Below are 23,447 nucleotides of genomic sequence, written 5' to 3' on the forward strand. Positions count from 1 at the left end.
GTAAGGGAATGATCTCAGTATCCTAGGAAAGTAATATAAATATGTAAATGAAGATATAAGAATGGAATTATATTTTGTTAATGAAAAATAGTGACTTTCTCCTGAACCTGGTTACTTCTGAATGGAAGAAAAATAAGGGACACACTAATATAAGTATAGAAAGCTGTGGAAGGCTTGTGGAAAAGGAACCCTAGGAAAGAGTTTTGTACATGGTCAGAATTGGCTAAGTTTAGAATCAAATTGGGCAACGTAAATGAATCTTAGAAGTAAGCTGGTACAAGATTAGAATTGTTTTTCTCTCTGTTAAGAGGAAAAAATTTTCTTAAAATGTTAATCCACCTTCAGTAACAGATTGTAAAACTTCTTATACCACTTAGCTGATCTGTTCTGCCTTTACATTTGACGTATTTTCTTGTTAATGAATTAGTACTACTTTACAGTGATCTATATGTTTATCTGACCAAGTGTTCTGAAATCTTTCAAAAAGCTCCCCAAATATAAAATTCTAATTAATTAAATAAAAATTAATTTAATTAATTAAAATACTTTTAATCTCCAGTTAAGTTTGGGATGCTACAGAAGGCCCCTGAAATATCCCAAAGAGAGATTTTAAACTATAAATTCTCATTTGGCATTTTAAATAACATGGAATTGTCAAATGAATCATAAAACTTCTAAGGTTATATTGAATGAGACAATATTATTAATATAGATATTGTAGAAATTATATGAACTCCCTAAAATTCTGGTATATCTGAAATGTTACCAGTGATAATTATGGGTATAGTGAACAGGTTTCTTTATTGATTATAGTGTAATGGTGTTTAACCATGCTTTTAAATCTTTTGTCATTTATAGACAGTTAATTGTTTTCTTCTGATGGTTTTACAAAATGCTTTCTCTTCAAGGAGATTTACTGATTTCTAATAAATTTCACACTATAGCAGTGAACTAAACTGGGTAAGACATTTTAAAGTTCTAATGAAAACTCTCATTAAAAGAATTAGTTACATGGGACTGAGTAACCTGGTGAATATGGTTATAATTTTTGATATTGTTTGAAATACTACTGGCTTTTAACCTGTTTCCCACACATAAAGAATCTCTTCTCCTTAAGCTAGTTACGGTTCACAGCAATTTGATAAATTATACCTATGTAATCACACTAGGAACAGTTATCTTTTCTCTCTATCTGATCCCTCAACAGACTAAAAACACTTAGGTCCTCAGTGGCTTTATCAAACAAATTAGGGAGATCATCTCCTAACAGATATAGGAGTATAAAAGTATTTTAAGGATTTTAAAGAGAAAAGAATTTACCTAAATCTGTAAGGCAGAAACCCATGAAAAGCCTTGACGTGGCTTTCTTGGCCTTAGCAAACGTTAACATTCTACCCTGTGACTCCGTATTAAAACTTCCAACACAGCCAATTTAAAAAAGCCTATATGATCAAATAATCAGATTTAACTTGTAAAGAAATTAATCTTGATTTGGCTATATTTGAGAAAACTGAGGGTAACTTAAGAGAGAAAAAAATTATATTTTAGTGGATATTAAATTCTAGTTTTGTTAATTGAGGTCCATATTTACTAAGACACTTCCCAGATCATTCCTTGCTGTTATGTCACATTACTGTACAGTTTAATTGAATTATGAAAAGGATACTCTAGGTTTGTTTCTGAAGCTCAGAAATCTATCCTTGGGTAAAGTTCCAATGCCTCATGACCTGCAGCCAGGGGATTATACATACTGCAACAGGCATGACTTAAAGGACTGTCTCCAACCTGAATGGAAGGACCCTTTTTCTGGTACTCTTAACTAGACCATACACACCAAAGCTGAAGGAAACGGACTCTCGGATTCATTTCCTATCAGAAACATCCCCTGCAGTGCACTGGCCTATCGAGCGCTGCTCACCTTAAAACAATGCCCAAATGGAGAAAAAGCTACCAGACCAGGATGAGAAGAAGACAACATCTGAGCTAGACAGCTGACCCAAGACACCGGACCAGGACTGTATACCAATTACTTTGATTATTTCTCCAACCTTTGATTATGAACTACTCCACTTGTTAAGTTTATGATAAATTACCTATGTCTAGTACTTCTGTGTTACCTTGGTGGGTTTCCCTACTCCAACGCTCTAACTAGATAGCCCTCAGAAACATTATTCTAAAAAGAAATTATAGTTCTGTTTAGGCCACTGTTGATCTTACAAGGTGGGAGATTTCACCTGGCCAATTAATACCTGCTCTGACCCTGACCATAAATATGAACTTTCTCATAGGATCAAACTCAGAAACACAAGCAAAATTTTAACCCAATAATACAACTTCTCGACTATTAAATTCTTACTCGTGACTTTATTAACATTACTAGCTGTAGTACTTATATCCTGTCTATTTTATAAAATTGTTGTCTGTTACATTTCCCAATGTGTAACTAGGCCCACAAAATTGATGATGGCTAAACATCTTGAAGAAACAGATAAAATTTATAACCCTGAATAAAATAAATATAATAGTGTGATTCTAGGTATGGAAATGAGCAAAGAAGGTTAAACACTTTCTGGATCATAATAGACTAGTAAGACAGGTGATCCAGAGAACTTTTAGTATCAACAGGGCCTGATAAAAAAAACTAACACCTCAATGGCAACTCAGAAGATTCTTCACCTGAACTAGGAATGAGCCATCCTAGCACCGTGGGACAAAATTGGTCATGAAATGTTTCTCAAAATATTGGTCGAATTTAGGACCAAACGGGAGCACTGTGAATGAAAATACTACATTGTGCATGAAAATACTGCAACCATGACAGTAAACAAAGAATGCTGAATCCAAGTCATCAGCGGCTGCTGCCAATCCCCAGCGAGTACATGCCTACAGCCCGGCCTCTCAGCCACTCACAGTGGTGCCCTCTGAGCAGACTCAGAGTAAGAAAGGACAGGATACTGGCCCTAGATAGCCAGGTGCTTGCCAAAGGAATGAATTCAATGACCCAAATATTTGCTTCCCACCATACATAGAAAAGCAGTAAATACTTGAACTTGAGATATCTGGTTTTCTTTAGGTAACAAGCAATATTTTATTATTCCAATTACCTGGTCCTTGTTGTATGCTTCTATATATCCTAGCTCCTCCCCTACCTCTTGGGAGCAGTCCCTCAGAGTGATCTGAGATGCTGTCATCCCGGCTCGAGTCCTCCAGCCAAATAAAACAAAGCCCTTAACATTTAGGCTGAACATTTATTTCAATGACTTTTCAGAATAGACACAACTCATCAATTCTGTAATGGAACACACTGAATCAGGAACCAAAAGCTTGTTTTATTCCGGAAAATCTCTGGGTTCCTATTTCTTCCTGTCATTATACAATCCCTCCAGAACTCATTAATTTGCTGTCTGCTCCTCTGGCAACCAAACTCATAGAAGACTCAACTCAGCAGAGCACCATGCTGGGGAGAACCCCCCGCAGAAGCACTGCAGGCTGCCTGCCTTCCTGCACGCTCTGCTGACCCTTGGTGTCCTCCGTGGAGACCAGGCCAACAGAGCTGTTCCTAACAGCTACAAAGTCGCACACGTTAAATAAATCATTTTATTTTATATGATATTTTACGTATATACACATCTCTGAAAACAGCTTTGCAGAAGCTCAAATCTTCAACATCAATCCCCAAAGGCAAATCCGGTCCCCAAGGGGAAACAACACTTAAGGCGACGCTAAGGCCTCCAAAGTCCTCTCAAGGACCGTCAACCAAACTGTCTGCAGGTCTGCAGCTGCAGGCGGTTACATGTCTGCTTTTAAAGCAACCCCTTCCTGCCCTCGGGTATTACAATGTCCCTCTAAGCCCTCCCGTCTCAGGGTAAAAGCAGCCGTTGCAGAACCTTGCAGGGAAGCACTGACAGGACTGGACAAAGAGGATCAGAGCTAAGCTAATACTTCTGATGACACGACCTTGTCACTGTGTCACTTTAGAGATGAATATATATAGAGAGTGATGTGGGGTGATATTGCTCAAAGTCACACAGCTAATAAGTGGCAAAGTCTATAACTCTGTTCTTCCCTTCGGCGTGACACCCCAGCTGGGACGCCCACAGGTTTCTCTCATGCCTGCCTGAACAGTCCTCTCCTGTCACTCATAGCCCACCACAGGGTCTGACCCTAGCCTGCCTTTTCAGCATCTATTCCCTCCAGTCTCTCAGGAACAAGGCTGTTTGGGCCACTGTATGACTTCCGGCTCCCGGAAACATCAGTGCTCTTGCTGGTCTTGCCTGTGCATCCGGCCCGCTGCTCAGAGGCTCTTCCTCCCCTGCTGGAGTACGTTTCCAATCTCCACAGGGACACCCCTTCAGGGGAGCCCTCTTCTCGCTCTCAGCACGGCAGGTGTCCCAGGCCACATCCCGAGCTGCCCCATTAGGACAGTGTGCGCCCAGATCTGTTAATCAGACCAGCAGCATCAGAGCCAGGGATTATGCCCGGGCCACTCTGCAAAACTACTGCCCGCCTCACAGCCCCCAGCCAGCAGGTCACCTGGAAGTCACAGCAAGTGCCCCACCCAATCCAGAAGCCTCTTCATTTGCCAGCATCGCTGATGACTGGTTTCCAAACTTTGGTCAGTTTCGCACAAAACAGCACCTTCAACTGTGAAGCAGAGGGTTTCGCTTCTGCTCCCCATCCTTACTGGTATTGTCAAGGAAAACAAAGAGGCTTTTTCTCAACACTTTTATAATGACACCCTCCCACCCACAATACTCATATGCTCAAGAGCTTTGGATCCACGTGATTTTCTTTCCCTTATGATAAGCGGCTCAAAACACTGCGGGATTCCTTCTATTTAGAGGGTATTTGTACTCAGTTTATCGGCTTTAATCAGTTTTTGTCTCTCTCTTCAATATCCCTAGCAGTTGCCACCTCTTAATCCCTTCAGCAGCCTCCCTCCCAACATCTACTCTAGGAAATCAGCTGTGATGAGGGGCCCTGGGGCAGTCACAGATGATGCAACTAAGGCAAAGAGAGGGTCCATAATTTGCCCGAGAAGATCAGCTTCAACCCGCAACAATGTGTGTCACGTCCCTGTGTTTAACTCTTATGCTAAGCAAGATAACTTTTTGTAGATTATGGTTATAAACAGATGAGGTATAAAAATACATACAAGGACACATATCTACTCTAAGATGCTCACTAACTCCACTATTTTGTCTCTATTTATTTCTATTAAAAAATATTAAGAACCTCTGCAGTCAGTATAGCAAAATGTTACTGGGCTTTAAATCCAGAATATAGAGGTGTTAATTGTGTCATTACTCATACTTATTTGTATGTTCACAAGACAGAATTATTTGAAAGTCCCTCTCACCTCCCCCTATTCACTACTGGCTCTCACCTGAGCTCCCAGATCACCCATCTAACAACCTTTCACTTTACCCACAGCTGAACTCATCAGTTTTCCGCAGAACTCCCTCTGCAGCTTTCCCTCCTCAGAACACAGAAGGACCATCATTTAACTCATTAATCCACCCAGAAACCTGGGCCTTACTCCATCCTGCATTCACAGACAGCCTTCATCCTTTCCTTTTTACCATCTAAACATGCCTTCAATATGTTCGCTTTTAAACACTGACCGTCCCACTGCTCAAGTGGAAGCCACCAACACTGCCCACCTGGATTCACGAGTCTCCTAAGTGGCCCCACAGCCGCTCTCCCCTACTTGAGACAAATGGGACTGTGTCACTCCCGCGCTTTTTGGACTCATTTCAGACCCACTCTTCTTAGAAGAAACTCCAAGTTCTTCACCAGGTGAAAGTCTTTGCCATGAAATTGTCACCTCAGGGAGGGCAGGACCCGCCCTCTCCCCTCGGCCCCGCCCTCTGGCAGAGCATCCACTTGGGAGGACCTACTGAGCTACACCAGCCTGTATTCTAAACCTGGTCTGAGTTCTTAGCAAACTGCTTCACTTATCCATACAATTCCAAGGTAAATAAGAAAGATTTTAGATGTTGAGCTAGACTATTGATTTTGGGATTTTGCACTAGCAACCTGCAAGGACATGTTCTAAAGATTCTGTCTTCTTAAAACCACACCCAGCTTAAAGGAGTATTTGTGGAATGTCTTCGGAGGAAAACGGACTTTACTTTTACAGGCTTTATGTTTTATAACATGAACAACCCGGACAGGGTCACAAATGGAACCACCTCGCAAGTGACAGAAGACAGGTGAGAGGCACAAAGCAACAGGTCGCAAAGATGATTCTCCAACCCCCCCAAAAAATTCCTGAAACAACCAAAAATTCTGAATTTTAAAAGTAAAAGAGTATCATATAGAGAAATGAAATAAATAATGCTCTTCATCAGGGTTTCAAGATCTCACTCCAGAGTTTTTAGCAGGCCATACTGAATCCTAGCACAGAAAAATCAAATGGACTTGTAGTGAGAAAGTTCCAGGAAAACTGCAGTAATTCCTCCACTTGTGTAAGGACATACACTCACCTGCTGAAGGTGAATGTAAACCGCATTCTGGATAAATTCGAAAGCTTCCAGGCTCCGCTTCTGGATGCCAAGGACATGGACAGCTTGGAAGCATGCTTCTAACTCAGTCACCGGCATTTTTACACTGCAGGGGAAACGGAGGCACCCAGTCAAGGGCAGAGATGTTCCTGTCGTGTCTCACAGGCCGTGCCTCGGGGATTCGGTGCCCTGCAGCAGCCCAGCCCCCGGCAAGGACCAGCAGCGTTTTCCACCCAAGCAGGAGGGGCACTGTGCTTGAGAAAGCCCATCTCCGATGGGGGCAAGAGGGGCTGGTGGGGTTCAGTGAACCTATAAATGCCCACAGAAATATGCCTGCATTCATTCAAGTGATGCAAACAACTGTAGCAGGCTATTTAACAAAATTTCAATTGTCAGTGGAAATTTTGCCATTCCTTTCCGCTTGTCCACCGCACTCTGAGACAGGCTTAGGCTCTCTTACACCTGCAGCTCTGTGCAATAGTTGTGAAGTCATTTTACTTTACAGATACCACGGTTCTGCCCAGGGTGATATCCAGCCCAGAGAGGTGGCCCAGGCCAATTTAAAGCTATGTGGCTTGCGTGCCGGGACAATTACAGGAGTTGGTTCCGGAGCCAGGCCCCTCCCCACCTCTGCTCCCCTATCTGCCGAGGCCCCGCTGCCAAGCACTCAGGCTCCGTGATCTTATGTCCTACTCTTCTACTCTACTCCAAACCCTTTTCCTTTTCTTTTTTTCCCTAATTATTCCCAGCTGGAGTGATTTTTCAATCTCAATATCTGAAAAAAATTCCTGCAGCCGAAAAAGAGGTCTCCAGAGGTCAATGCCCATATGCTGGTTCCTGAAGAGAGCCCCTGGCTATGGGGACCCTCACCAACACTCACGGGGCATCAGAGATGTTGCAGGGTCGGCCACCCCCAACAAGAGTTTGCTGTCACCCCAATGCCTGCACAGCATCCCTGCTCACAAAATATAGTTGGTCCACTTATCGGTTATTAAGAAGCAAAAATACAAAATTGCTCATGTTTCTTACTAAAATTATCTATGAAGCTGGAAAGGGAATTGTAATAAAATATAACAGTTTTTACCCTATGTTAGATCTGTTCCTTTGGGTTTAAACCTGTGCCCTGTTTCCTAGGCTCAGACTTGGTAGCTCTGCACCATTTGAAAAAGAAAGTTGCCTTTAGCCTGAAATCTACAGGAAAGCCTATTCTCCTGGCCCTGATCTTTAAAAATGTTAGCTCATCTGCACTTCTGTAGAGATGGCAAGTTGCATAATAGAGAATAGCCTTTGTTTTTTTGGAGGTTTTACAGGGGTACCATGATTTGATCCACATGGACAGCTGCAAGAACAGCGGATTCAAAGGACAAACAATTCATAAAGCAAGAAGTATGCAACAACCAATCACAACCCCGCCCCTTTTTAGTATAAAAGGAGACTGAATTCTTACTTGGGGAAGATAGTTCTCCAGGACATCAGTCTGCCGTCTTCTGGGTCTGCCAGCATTGCAAGTGAAGTCACTATTCCTTGCTCCAACACCTCATCTCCCGGTTTATTGGCCTGTCATGCGGCGAGCAGAACGAGTTTGGACTCGGTAACAAAATGACTGCATTGGAGGTAGTATGTCTCCAATGTTTCCTCGTTTCCAATATGTAACATGCACATCATTTATGATCTAGTGCAAATAATTCATCAAAGACAACCACAAAAAGAAACTATACTCACCTAGCTATCAACACTGAATTCACAACCTGTCAATTTTATATGCTGTTGAACAACACAATGGAAAAACCTAACATAGGGAGTTGATTCCATGGAAATAAAATTATTTCTACTCCTTCAATACTTTTTCTTTTCTTTTCTATTTTATTTTGTTTTGCTTATTGAAAGGAAAATAAAAGTCAAGTCATTTTATTTCACGTATTTTTGTTATAGCTACATTCTTTAAATACTACAAAGAGATTTAAACTGCAAAAAAAATTGTTCATATATTAGTAAAAAGATATATACACAATCAATGGGGATTAGGAAAGGAATGGACATTTACTAAAAATCCACTGCAATCCTGTCTTTTACAAGCATATCCTGGAATATAAGCTGTATGATCCAGGGGCCCCACCCCCATTCTCACTGTTGTGTCCCTTAGTAATCAACTACTAAGGCACCAGCATAGAACCATGTGATCAGTATTTTAGGAATAAATTAGGGAATTAGTGCATTCAATTGTAAAACAAAAACCCTAAAATAAATACTGAACTTATTTACAGATAAAGAAAATTGGAACCAAAAAAGTATTTCCCCAAGGTCACAAAGCTAATAACTGGTAAAGACAAGATTTGAACTCATCTGCCTGATTCTAAAAACTAAGGTGGAAATCCCATTCGACTGGGGAGGGTCCAGCAGCACAGCCTATCACCCTATCTTTGTTCAGATCTAGCCTTAGACAGCCTGAGACAGCACCCCATTCCTATTGAACTTGAGGGCAAATGATAACAATAACGATTTTATATCCAGTAGTTTGTTAGGTCTCATTTATATAAAGTGTCAGCAGGTCAGCAGAAAAACTCTGGAAAATATGAGTGGGTCCAGAGCTTTCTGCTGATTAGTAACTCAGTCTCTCAGGACATAGTGACCTTCCCATGAGAGGCCTCATGGACATAAACTGAAGGCAGCTGAGCAATGAAAACTAACAAGAACCTGGAACTCAAGCAAGAAGGTTCCCTGCCATCCCCCACCCAGTTGCCTCTTCACCCGCATGGACACGGTGGCAGGAGACCCAGGTTCTTGTCCAAAGTACATCATCATGGATTCTCATCCATAAAAATTTACGACTCTATGCTGTCTTATGTCCATTAAAACTCAAATATGATAACACCAATATCTCAGCAGAATATCTATGTCTCCACTTCCTGTCTTCTAATAGGAGAATATTTTTATGGACAAAAAGCAGAAATCCAATTTAAAAAACCATGTATGAAGCCAGGTGAAATTCTGCTTAAGAGACTGCTCTCACGCTGAGTAAATGAAAACTCAGAAAAAGTGGTCCTTCTCCCTCAGCAAATGGGAGGTAGCCTGATGTGTGTGTGTGTGCACGTGTGTGTGTGTAAATCAAATACAATGAATTCTGGGATGTGTACAGTTTTTTTAAGTCACTGTCATTTCATGGGAATGAGCCAACATTTAAATAATTTGAATCTAGTGTTCTGAGAGAGTCTCAGGCTCTTGTTGGAGGAGGTGAAAGGGGAGAGTGAAGGAGAAAAGAGGTACATGAAGCAAAGAAGTAAGAATACTGCCAGGGAAAGGCAAGACGTTAGTTTTGTTCTTCCTTGCACCACATTCAATTTAGGGACTCACTTTCCGCTGATGACTTATCGAGCATTGAGTTGCAGGAGAAGAGGGGACAGCTCATTGTTCACTGAGCTTGTGACTGTACGTGGCATTTTATAGACACAAATCATTTACCCTGATCAAACACTCTAGCAGCAGGCTGTAATTCTCCTGTTTTGAGAGACAACAAAGCAGGAGTTCAAACAGGTTGCATAACTTGACAAAAGTCAGAGGTCCAGTAAACTAAAGAGGATTAATTCAAACTCAGATCTGAATGCAGAGTCTGATCTTCCCACTCCCAGGACTGGAAAATCCTTAACACAGGCTCCCCAGCTCCCCTGCATTGTTCCTGGCACCAAGCATTTGCCATGGCAATGGTCAACATTTCTCACAGACACAGCGCTCTGTGCAGCAAATGACCTTGATCAGACCTTGATCATCTACCTGCCACACCCACCAGCTTCACCATACAGGCAGGAAAGCTGGCTTTCAAGTGCATAAAAAGCCATTCCTTGTCTAACCTGGGCTCTTCTGTGGTTTCTCCAGCCTAAAGGAAGCCATGAAACTGCTCACAGTTTGTACATGAGCCACACTACCTCTCTCCATCTGTCTCCCCACCTATACTACTTAGCTATGACCATTTTGAGAATTTTTGACACAAATTTTTAAAAACAAAAAAGAAAGGATTCTGGAACAACTACTTAATACTTACAATTTTAAGTGACAAATTACAAAGTGAGTATTTACAAACCGAATCTTCCTTTCTAAATTTCAGTTTTAAGTGTTTAAAAATATAATAGCAAAAAATTTTCACTTACAAAATTGACAAAAACAGAAACAATAATCTGGAATAAGTTAAAAAATAATGCCCATGTTCTAAATGGAGAAACTTCAGGACTGTACTGAGGGGTAAAGTAAGAGGTGAGAATGTAGAGACATCAACAAATTGCATGGAGGAAAGCAGTTTTGTAAAGATGTAAGTTCTCATCAGAATAATTCAAAACTTACTAAAAAATCCCATGACAACTCCAATCTGATTTTTTTTAACTTGAACAAAATATTTTGGAATTCTTCATGAATAATAAAATCATAATACTAGACAAGAAAATTTGGGATGGAAGAAAAGAATCAAAAAAAATTCAGACTGCCAAGTATTAAATAAATTTTTACAATATGTAAGTTATGGTGCTGGAGTAAGAAAGACAGATTAACAGAAGGGAACCATGAGCTCAAAAAGAGACTCTAGTGTACATAAGTATTTTGTAAAGGTGGGATTTCAAATCAAAGAGAAAAGTATGACTTCAATAATTGTCCTGAGACAATCTGAGAATCACCTGGAAAGAATAAATACTATTCCTCTCATAAGGACCACAAGATAAATTACAGACAGTGATGTAAATATTAAAAAGTACTAATAACAGCAAATACAACACTTTGCTCTTATTAACTCAACTTACCCTTACATTAACAAGCACTATTATCATCTCCATCTTAGAGATTAAAAAAAACCTACAGAGATTTATTCCAGTATAAGAAATTATTTTTAAGAATAATGTCAAAGATAAAACCCATAAGGAATACATTTACTATCATAAGAATATTTTGAGACACTACCAAAATAAAAATCCTCCTGAACAAAATGAAAGGCAAGAAATGACAAGAAAAAGCTCTGTGATACATGTTGTTGAAGACAAGAAGTTAATGTTCATAACATACAAAGAGCTGTCACAAAGCAACAAGAAGCTTCCCCACTTAAATGTGTGCAAAGGATAAAAGGAATCATTCATTTTAAAAAAGTCAAATGGCTAATGAGTGAAAAATGCTCAATAACTCACTGGTCATCAAATGCAAACTAAAACAATGAAAAAGCACTTTTGCTCATCATATTGGCAAATATTTTTAAAAGATATTCTAGCTAGTGTCCATCTGTGGGAGAAGAAACCATGAGCGACATTTTCAGAAGACGACATGTCGATGGATATGTAAACTCTGAAAAACGTACGTACACACTGACTCAACACCACTTCTAGGAATCGTTTCCTTTAGGAAAAAACAAATTTAGTCCAAAAAGATGTACCCATCAGGGCATTTACACAGCACTGTTTACAATGGTGGGAAGAAAAACTGAAGTGAAATCATATCCAGCAATAGAGAATTGGTTACATAAGTAATTGTGCATCTTTTCATTCCCCTATGGAAGGAATTTCTAGAGTCACTTGAAAGGAGTCTGTGATGAATGTAAATGTCACTTCCAGGGACTAAATTTCCAGAAGCCTTAACTAAAGGAATACTCATAAAAGATCACAGGAATGTCTGTACAAGAAGGATGCCAGTCAAATATCCTTTCTGACAGTGGAAAATGGAGAAAACTTAACTGTCCACCAGCAAGACAATGATGCGGTAAATCACGATGAGCTGCGAGCAATGAGGGAGCCGGCGTTTCGCTGTGGTCCAGGGCCTTGTCCACAGCATTCTCTCACCAAAGGTGTGCGTGGGAAAGAGACCACACCTGCAAATCAGGAGACCCCTCCACTCTATCTGAAAGGACCGTGTGAGTCTGGAGTGGGAGGACGTCTATGATATACACCTGAGTGATTGAAGCGAGCTGCAGAAAAACATATAGTATGGTCTCATTTTTAAATAAAGCATATATACACACACGTATACATGGAATTCTCATATGTGTGTATATATGTATGTCATAGGCATAAAGGTCATGAAATATATATACCAAATTTTCAACAGCTTTTAATCTTCGGAAATAAGGGGAAGGAAGGTAGGGCCTTCCTGTACCACCACAGTTCTCTTTTCAGTATTTCAGTTAAGTATACTTGGAATTTAAAAGTTTATTTAAGTCCGAAGTAAAATGGACGATGCCTCCACAAGACAGAATGCTATACTGGTCATCAAAAATCATGCCAGAGGAGATAGAATATTGTAGAAAAACATATAAAAAGCCGAATGGAAAATGGAGGTGTCCACAGAGTAAACAGTCACAGAGTGCTCTCTGGTTTTTTATGACAGAGGTGATACACACTGACGAAAATATACGTTAACGTGTTAATTATTATCTTTGAATAGCGGGACAAGGATAGCCTGTTTTGCCCACTTTTTCAGAGTTATTATTTTAAATGCACATTCTTTTTCATCTGAAAGAAAGCATTTTTAGGTGTGTAGTACTACGCATTGGAGAATAATACAAGAATACTTAGAGAAACAAGTAACTAGGAGACAAGGCAGTAGCATCACACAATGTAGGACGGGCGATCCTGATTAACACCACGCAGTTACATAAGAACCCACAAATTGAGAGCACCTGCTGTAACAGGGCGTGAACCCCTTCTATTTGTCATCAGTGTCTTCAGGCCTGAGGCAGTTCTGAGCACGGCCAGTGTCAGTGCTGGTGTCTGGATTGATGCTACTGGGGGTGAGGGCACCTGCAAGCCGAGAGGAAGAACAGAAATCATCCTCTGCCTTTTCTGTCTTGTTTCTTTGTTACTTTAAAAGAGAGGCATATATAAGATAGACTGTGTATCTTCCCAAATGAAATTTCAGTAATGAAGCCATTTTTAAAGACTTCACAGCTTATATTCTGCCTATAACTGTCTTTTCAACAAAGCATCATATTTATTAAATGTTAATTAACTCAGTTAATTAACTCCCTGTTGAAACATTCTAGTAAAGAACATGAAATGCAGTATGTAAAAGAACCACACCTGCAGTGACTAGCTCAGCTGTCTTGACGGCAGTGCAGTCAACCCCCACCATCTTTTGGCCCTGAGCTCCTGATGCTGGTAAGACATCACGCTGCCGCCTCAGATGGAGAGAAACGGTGAAAGCATTTCTTGAACCCTACAGCACTGACAAAACATAACTGACAAATCCCAGGCTCCTTTGAGGCTCTCATTTTCTGTTTCTGGCCAACCCCCGTCAACGAGCAGAACCACCCAATTCCCGAGCCATGGGACTCACGTGGGAAGCAGTTTTGGAGAAATTTCCAGGTATAGAATGTAACCAACTATACATAGAACTCTGAAAAAAGAAAAGATGCCATACTCTGATTTTGGAAGACACTCAAAATATTCTCCTGAGCCTTAGTAGCTGGAAAGGCTGAGCTTCTCCTAAGCCACTTATTTATTTCACAGCCAGTAAGCATCTCCCACAAACCCTGCTTCCCTGTGTCTGCTGGGAGCTTGAAGCACACTGCTGCTGTCGATCTTATAAGTCACAGGGCAGAGGCGTGTGTCTCACGCCTGCAACCCTCACACAGGCTCGCCACCTAGCCTCATTGTCTGAACTTGGCTCCATTTTCTCACCTGTTTATTTGGTATCTGTTCTTCTGTAAGCTGCCTGAAATGCGTTTTGGAACATGTCAGAAGAATCAGTGGGTTGAGAAATGGACAGATTGAGAGGTGAGAGATGGGCAGACAGAGAGAAAAGGGGAACAAATAAAATTTCCTATGCAAAACCCTCTTCTAATCAGGGAAGGAAACCACCACGGAAAAGTGTGAAGAGGCAGGTAGCTTAGGACTGTTTCCTGGATTCCATGAAAAGTAACACCAAGAGATGAGAGGGTAGAACTTTAAATAGTAAAAGAAAAAAAGCACGCATGCTTGAAAAATATATCTACAATATGTACTTTCTAAAGAATAGACTCAAATCAGCAGGGCCCAATAACACTATACTTGGGTATTTACAGAAGTGAGAATCCCATCTCCAAACCACAAGGCATCCCTTCGGAGCACTGACAGTCTACATGGGGCGGTCATAAAGCCGTCACTGCAAAAGCTATGCTACCCTCCACTTACGAGGAACAAGCAGCTGTGCTCAGGCTGCCCACACGCGTCATTTACACCCCACAGCACCTCTACGGGGGGGGTCGCCTAGCGAGCCCCATCTCTGCAGGACAGAAAATCAGTCCTGGAGAGGCTAAGCCAACCTACCAGTTCTCCATCACACAGGACTTGTCACTCCAGAGCAGGAATCAAACTCGGTCCCACGAATGTAACCATGGTACTACCGTGCTTTGTGTGCTGTTTGTGTGTAATATACATTTGTTTCTATCATGAAAGGGTATTTAATAAATGATTGGTTGTCTTGTCTATCTCATTAGCTCACAATTAATCTTTATACTGTTGAATAGTACTCTTTTCCCATGAAGAAATGAACGGAAAGAGCGGAGGTCAGAATGAGGTGGGGCTCCATTCTTTATCTGGGATCTCATCTCATCGAAGTCCCCAAACAGGAAGAAGGAGCAAATGTTCTCTTTATCTTTTAAAGAGAGGGCTCCAGTGATGGTGACTTATTCAATTCCAAAACCAAAGCTGGGGAAAGGGCACATGCAGCAATTAGAGCAGTATCAGCTGTAGGAAGGCGAAAAGAGCTCATGGGAGGGCTCGGGGGGGGGGAGCCTCATTTAATTTCAATCGATAAAACAATAACACACTCTAAAAATATTAGCATACAATGGATTTGCTCTTTCTTGACATCTAGCAAGTTTCCACAGCCCACATGTAACATTATCGGGAACCAGTGAAAGGAAGAGTCCACAGAAAGGAAAATCAATGCCACAGGCAGGCTGAAACCCAGGCTCGAGTTTAGGAAGAGAAAGGGCATAGTTAAAAACTGGGGAAAAGCTGGGGGAAAAAATCATCACAAGGACTCTCAAGCATCATCCAACAATCATATAATCATTCATTCAAGAGAGAGTTACTGAGGTCGTATTCTGTGCAAGATTGTACAGCGGGCGAAGCAAGAGCGCAGCATCCATGGTGGCAGCAAGTTGCGGGGCTCAAATACATTTCTGATCCCAGTAACTTGCACACTTGTCCTCAGTATAAAGGCAAAGATAAAAAAAAGTAAAATAGTACTCTGTAAACTCAAAGCATTGTTGAAAAAAAAGTTAAGAAGACCTAAATACAAGGACAGACACTCCACACACATTCCTCTATCAAAAGACAATGCTCTTGGAATGGCAGTGCTCCCCAGAGCAATTCGTATATTCAACGTGGTCTCAATCACAATCCCAGCGGGCTCCTCTGCAGAAACTGACTATCTGCTGCTACAATTCATTTGGGAATTCGAGGATCTCAGTAACCAAAATGTATTTGAAAAAGAACAATTTGAGAGGACTTGTAATTCTCAATTTCAAACCTTACAACTTTACCTCCAGGTGAGATTAGAGGCCATTGTGAAGTTATTACTGTGTTTATCCTTATTTACTAAATTCTCTACAATGAATATTACTGTTACAATAAGAAAAATAAAAAATAAGTTATCCTTTAAAACATGCACACAGATTCATTCATTGGGAAAACATTATTTTATCAATAAAGAGATAAACAAATATCTAGTGAAAAAGGACAACTTAAAAACAAGAGTGCATTTGCATTTTTCATAAATTGAAAACTGAAAAGCACTAAGACGTCAAGTTTCTAGGGAGACCAATACAACATATTAATAGTTATTTTCAGAAATCCTAATATAACAATGAAAACTCAGGAAAGGGAAAATCGTGACTGACAGCCAACTGCAAACACATGGAGAGCAAAGGCCTAGAAATCACAGTTCCTTTAACTCTGCTACTAACACAATAGGAGAGGAAATTCCTCACTGTGGGGACAGTGGATTCCCATGCATAAGACAGGATACACAGTACAAACTGCACTAGAATCGGGGGTGATTTTCTTAGAAGAATTCTAAAGTTACAAAATTGCTGAAAAACTATTAAAACACTGACAGAAAGATTAAAACACACAGTCATATATATTATATAGAAACATATGAAGTCTGCTCCCATGTTGCATAGAAATACAAACATATTTGTTCATTTATAGGCACTGATTACTTTATCCCAGGTAGAATATTTCAATTAAAACAAATAATCAATATTACACCCCTCTTGTCAAATCTACTTGATAAGTTACTCTGCTATGTAAACATAATGTGTCTAAAATAGATCTAAAATAAGGGAAAAAAATTTTTTATGGTTTCTTGAACTATTCTCAAAATTCAAAGTTTAATTTTAAAACAGATCTGAGAAGTAATTCTATATTACCTTTTCCCTCGTGAAATAAACAACAGTCTGTTGTCAAAATTCTGTCCTTAAAATGATTCACGAGCACCGTATCCTCACAAAACTGCTGGACAGCAAGGCACTCTCCAGACACTGTGACCCAACAAATGAAACACAAGGAAGACAGTGACCCTATTCTGGAGGGCTTATAGTCTGTGTCAACACCGGGGTTTTTATTTGATTGATTTGATTGGGTAGCAAAATAAAATCAGTCAAGTACTTTCTTCTTTGAGCATTCTATAAGTCATGACTCTGCTGTTAGCGTCATGAGCAGGAAAGACTTAAGCATGACTTGATTAGGTCAACTAGTAACAATCATCACTGGAGAGTGAGTAATAAAGAAGTTAACTGATAGCAATGCTTCTCCATATATGAGACCTAAAATAAATCTACACTGATATCCAAAAGTAAAATGAGGAGATGAGGTCCCCAATGAGAAAAAAATCTAACAAGAAATCAAAAAAGTAAAGATTTTTTCATTAACGATTCCTGGAAAGAGTGGAGCATGGTGGTGAAGAGCTCAGATGCTAGGGGAAAACATGAGGGTCTGAATTCCCACAGCACTGGGTAGCTTTGACACTGATATGTCAGTGAAATTCTCTGCATCTCAGTCTCCGATGCCTAGACTGGGGACAACAACAGTATCCATCTCCTAGAATGGTCTAAGAATTAAGTTATTTTAAATATACAAGTTTAAATAAAATACATCAGATATTTAATATTACCCCAAAAGCACAAGGAAAAATGAAAACAGAGATAAACTGGAGTTCATTAAAATTTAAAACTTTGCTTCAAAAGACACCATCCAGAAAGTGAAAAAAACAACACTCAGGAGAAAATTTTTTCAAATCATTTATCTGATAAGGAATTTGTGTATCAAAAAAAAATTCCACAGCTCAACAATAAAAAGACAACTCAATTAAAAAATGAATAAAGGATCTGAAAATATATTTTTCAAGGAAAATATACAAATGGCCAATAAGCACAATGAAATGATGTTCAATAGCATTAGCTCTAAAGGAAATCAAGTCAAAAGAACTAGGAGAAACCGCTTCACACTCACTACAATAGGTTATAATCAAAAAAAGATTAATAAGCATTAATGAGGACACAGAGGAAGCGGAGCTCGCAGCCCTTGCTCGTGAGAACGTAACACAGCGTGGCCACTTTGGAAAACATCCTGGCATGTCCTCAGAGAATTGAACATTTGGTTTCTGAATGATCCAGCAATTCTGCTTCCTGGGCACAGAAGTAAGAGAATTGAAAACAAATGTTCACATAAAAACTCCTACAGAAATTTTCACCATTACTTTTCTCCATTACTTTTCAGAGCCAAAAAACAGAAACAACCCAAATGTCTATCACGTGATGAATGGGTAAACAGAGGGGCCCAGCCATACAGTGGAATATTATTCAGCAATAGCGAAGCATAGAGTACTGACCCAGGCCACAATGTGGACAAATATTGAAAACGTTACTCAGTGTGAAAGAAGTCAGTCAAAATAGACGGTTCCACTTACATGAAGTGACTCGATTTGCATGAAATGTTCAGCACACGCAAATCCACAGAGACAGAAGAGTGGCTCCCTGGGGCTTGGGGAGGATGGGGAAGTTGGTAATGTCTGCTTATGCATACGGCGTCTCCGTTGGGGGGATGAAAATGTTCTAAGATTGACTGGGATGCACATTTCTGGGCATAGAGTAAAATCCGCTGTACATTTTAATGGGTGATTTGTATTAAAACTGTTAAGAACAAAAGCACCTCGGGCTAGTACCTTCCATAGTAAATACAAATTGCTAACATTTATTACAGGAAGAAGAAACTGCCCTCAGCATGAAAGCAGGAGATCAGCAAATATTAGTTAACCGAAATTGGACAAGAGCATTTCACTTGAAACTGTTGCTGAGTGTACACGAAATATTCAGACATGACAAGGAAAATCAGTTTGACATCACGAAGAAGCATTCTGCTTCAAATGCAATTCAAGGATTCAGCAAGCCCAGCTGCTACATATGACCAGAGAAGAAACCTGGTTCTTAAAACAAGCACCAGAGCCAACAAGGAAATGGTGGTGAGGAAAGCAGGTGGCCTAAAATCTGGAACAGTGTGCTAGAAATAATTTCTCCACTGAACATTCAAAAATAAAATGAAAGTGATGTAATGCTGTGTTGAACTCACGTGAATGGCCTTCCTGCAGTGCTTGACAGTTCTGTAACCCCGAATGACTCAGGAGAATCAGCATGGCTCCTGGGATTCCCCAAGTAACTGCCCACAAGCACGCTGACCATCATCACATCTGCCAGGGTTGAATTGCAGAGAAGAGACCAATCTCTGAAAGGCACAGGGAATGTTGACAAGGGAATAAAAGGCTGCAGTCAATCCTGGGACAGAGGCCCTGTGAGCAGAGGCCAAAAGGCTGCAAGTGAACTGGAGTGGCCCTGGGGCAGGAAGGGACCACAGGGGAGCATATCTCAATTATCTACTCTCTGTCCCTCGTGTAGGAGGGATAAAGCCTGCATCCTTCTCACCTGGAACTGTGGGTTCTGGCTGGAGGAAGTCTTACCGACAAGGAATGAATTACTCAAGACTGTGGAAAAAGGAAAGAAAGCAAGAGGGATTAGGGAGCCAACTCCACGAGTCTCTCAAATGCTCCCATATTTATTGTGTATAATCAAAGGAAAAAGTCATTAACAGTTGTGAGATAGTAGGCAGGAACTTGGGGAAAGAAGGGATGAGACAGAGATTGTAGACTCCACCATGAGTACTAAGGCTTAGTTTACCTTTAGGGAAGTCATGGGGTGAGGGGAACAAGATACATTTTTTAGACATGTTCATTACAAAGCAGACCACCAGACCAGCCTGGTCCCTGTTTTGGGGATAATAGACTATCTAACACCACGCAGGCCTGGCGTTTATAGCTGAGGGCCTGGGTCATTGCTGTGCAATAAGCAGAGTGCTATCTATAACCTCAAATATGCAAGCAAGGCATTGTCTCTCCTTTTTATGACAAGGAGACAGGAGTGAGGATGCACAGGTGCTTGCTTTAAAGCAGTTACTAAGCACATTTTTTCTTCTTATAGTTGACAGTCGGCTGGGATGTGTTACAATTTGTTAACCCAATCATGGGCTTCCACATGGAAAAATTATGGAGGACATCCTAGGATAACAAATCCTGGCTCTGGGTCTTTTCCTGCCAGCTTCGGCCACTCCAGCAGGGTCTAGACACATCCCTGAATAACGATCCCACAGAACCACCTAAACTCTTAACTCCTGGTGCTTGAAACTTAATTTTAGCTCTACACAACTTAACGTAGAAAAGTTTCAGAAATAAAAGATATTGTATTCTTTTAATATCTCATCATAAGACTGATTTTTCTGATTGCTCTAAGCTGCTTCTACATGGTAAAGCACCTAATTCTGCAGGTGAATTCAGTACTTTCCTTTGGGCATAACTAGACAGTCTGGGCTGTCTGACTTCTATTAGTCAAATACCAATACACTTAATTGATTTCTTTGTTCATCAATTTCAGACTGGAGGTGAGGGTCTGTCACTATTTTCCTCAGCCCACCCTCTACTCTTTTCTCATCAGCATCTCAGGCCTCCTGAAAACAAAACAAAGCATTTGTTTCCCTTCATCTACACTTTCCACAAAGGCAACAGGAATCATCATGCCTAGAGAATGAATTCAACACAAATGTTACAACAAAAATCTATAAACCTGAAGCAACTCCATCTCCGACTCATGATACACAATGACATGAGAGTAAGTGTGTCAGGTACAAAGCGTGCGTGAGCCTGAACACCTCATTTCTATTCTTCAAAGGAAGGAAGGTTTTCATATTTTTTCTTATCATTCTTTGTCATTGTTTCTGATTAAGCCAAAAAAATTTTTATGAAATAATTAAGCACTGCAATAACAGATTTTCGCTGTATCAATTACAGAAGGAATTCAGAGGGGATAGGAAAACCCACCTCTGTAAAATATGCAAAATTCCTTCCCCTGTTAAGAACACGAATACAAAATTCAACAGAGAATTCAAATTCTTGTGGAGATGACAAAAGCCACAGAATCAAAGCAAAGTCATTATTATGACTCAATCCAAAATTCACTGGACAAACATGCTCAATGCATTCAAATAATTTTTAAGTCACACTGCAAACCATTCACTTAATTATCTACAGGCTAGAGGAAGAATTTCCCTCTATAACAGACAACATAAATCAATAGGTTGCCCCACCAAACAAGGAACAAACATCAGGTTTTTAGCAGTTCTGATAAATCAGCAAGTTTTAAAGATCAAAATCCAGAAATTTTAAACATTCATTCACACCAGAATGAATCAAGCACTTAAAAAAAAATAACCCAAAGAAACTAAACACATTGATCACGTACCTGGATCAATGAGAAATTCTTGTACAGCTGGAAAAAAAGAACAGGCTATAGCCTTTTACTTGAAAAATAAAGCTACTTTTAAAGATAACTGCTAAAACACATTTCATCATTCATGTTGCCTTGAAAAATCTGAGGCACTTGTCTCTGATCAGAAAAGCAATTCTGAGTATAGTATTTTACAATTCAGTGCCAGTTTGCTTTAGAAGAAAAAAGAAAAGCTACTGTTTCTCATCTTGCACAAAGTTTAAAGAACCTCCCTGCCTCTATCTCCTCTCATTTTCTAAGCTCATGCTCCCCAACCCTTCTGAAACAATTATGAGAACCTCTTATTCCCACCAATATGCCAAATCACAAAAGAGTATCAATTTATTTGTGTAAACATATACCTACACCTTGAACTGGAGGAGAAAGGTTTCAGAAGGCTATATGGAACTTATTTCTACATTCCTGATATCACACACATACACGTTCACAGAGACACTGACATATACAAACTGAATTACTGGGCACTTCACAAGCTAAGGATTTACAACGTCTAGAAGATAACTTTGTAGTTAGTTTAAAATACAAAACGGTCAGCTTTTGAAAGCCTTGAACATTGCAAAATCATCCAAATATCAATGAGATCCAATTAGCCTTCTCTGTAGAATGTAATTCCCCATGATGGCAAAGCAGACCCTAAGAAGTAGTGGATCCAAGACTCGTGTTTTTCACTAGCTATGATTGTTTTAAAACACGTTAACAGACTTAGAAAGGTATGTCCCTACGACATTTATTCATATTGAGATGGCATATGTATTCAATTGTCTATGCAGAAAATAGGACCCATGATGGTGTTTAAGAAATATTTTGTGTATTGAAATATTTATTTTTAAGTGCAGACAAGGAGGGTGGGATTTACTCCGTTGTAGAGCACCTGTTGAGCATGCACATGTTCCTTGCTTCAATCCCCAGTACCTTCATGAAAATAAATAAATACAAGTGCTTATTTAAAAATAAGAATACATTTATATAAAAAAAATGCAGACTAAAAACCACTGCAATCTAGGAGCCACAATTATAATAAAAAACAGGTGTTTCTATCAAATATTGACTATACGCCTATCACAGAGACAACCACAAATCACACCTGACAAGCATCACGTGTGATTCTCAGCAACTCTACTAAGTAGACACGGATGAGAAACCAGGCTCTGCGGATGAGGAGACGGAGCTCAGAGGAGCCGGGGACACTGACCGTCCTGCTCCCCGTGACACCGCGTCAGCCCAGGGAAAGCGCTGACAGAGCTGCACTGAGGGGACACCCAGCTGCATGGAACCTTGGGGGATTGGGGAGTCCTAGAAAATACTCAAAAGTGTTCAGTGAAAAACCAGCTCAAATATATTACACTGTGCTCCATCCTCTAAACACGGAACATGACTGAGACTTTTTTGATGCCTCCGTGTCCTTTCTGCCATCATCAGTTACGTGCCCTCTCAGCGCGACCAGTCATGAACTGGACCCCATACGAAGTGCATCCCATACGCAGAGCTTTTAAAGCTGTTTTATGAAGTTTGTAAGACTCTGTCTATTCCTCACAAAGGCGGTCATCCAGCACTAGTCACCGGTGCGGATATACCACCTGAAATCACACCTTTCTGCTTTTTAAAATCCCTTCATGTAATACAGAGTTTTAAACAGCAAAGAAGCAGCTCAACCACAGACAGTGGACAGCTTTTCACCAAACGGACTCGAACAGCCCATCGGACTACCTGGAAGCCCTTTTCTTCTATTAAATCCACTTCCAGGTACTTCATCTGATTGGTGGACTCGGCCTCTGACTGACCTACTCAGAGAGATCCCATCCTCACATCCGGGGGTGGGAGAGGACCCTGCTGCTGGGAGAAATCAGTGAGGAAGGTGGACATCATCCAGCCACATCTGCACGGGTAGAAATGCCACATGCACAGAAATTATACCGTCAGCACCCCTGGGCTCCCATGGACTGGTTTCACATTAACCAAACTTATGACACACTGATGCAAGAAAACCAGAAATTCAATTTATTAATGTAACAGGAGATGTGAAACTACAAATGAGATTGAAATATCAGAGTTCAACCATGAGTACAGATTCTCCTCCACGGCCCAATCTCGGGCAGGCAGTC

General features: G+C 40.4%; 1 protein-coding gene across 2 annotated transcripts in view; it reads right to left on the bottom strand.

Annotated features, from left to right (window-relative positions):
• The window catches only part of LOC140687379 (uncharacterized), a 65,692-nt gene that overhangs the window by 12,831 nt on the left and 29,414 nt on the right, over positions 1-23,447 (bottom strand). Inside the window, exons 1-4 of one of the 2 annotated variants that reach the window (XR_012061635.1) lie at positions 13,147-13,267; positions 7,954-8,063; positions 6,489-6,612; positions 4,512-4,683 (exon numbers count right to left, since the gene is read on the bottom strand). Coding sequence is in view for 1 of the 2 variants with exons in the window: in XM_072943809.1 (XP_072799910.1) it covers positions 6,489-6,612; positions 7,954-8,063 (234 nt within the window). In the remaining variant the exon portion in view is untranslated. Of the gene's footprint in view, positions 1-4,511; positions 4,684-6,488; positions 6,613-7,953; positions 8,064-13,146; positions 13,268-23,447 lie in introns of those variants that run through there. The other variant, XM_072943809.1, reaches the window with a different exon arrangement.

This window comes from Vicugna pacos, chromosome 19, assembly GCF_048564905.1.
Source record: "Vicugna pacos chromosome 19, VicPac4, whole genome shotgun sequence".
NCBI lineage: Eukaryota > Metazoa > Chordata > Mammalia > Artiodactyla > Camelidae > Vicugna > Vicugna pacos.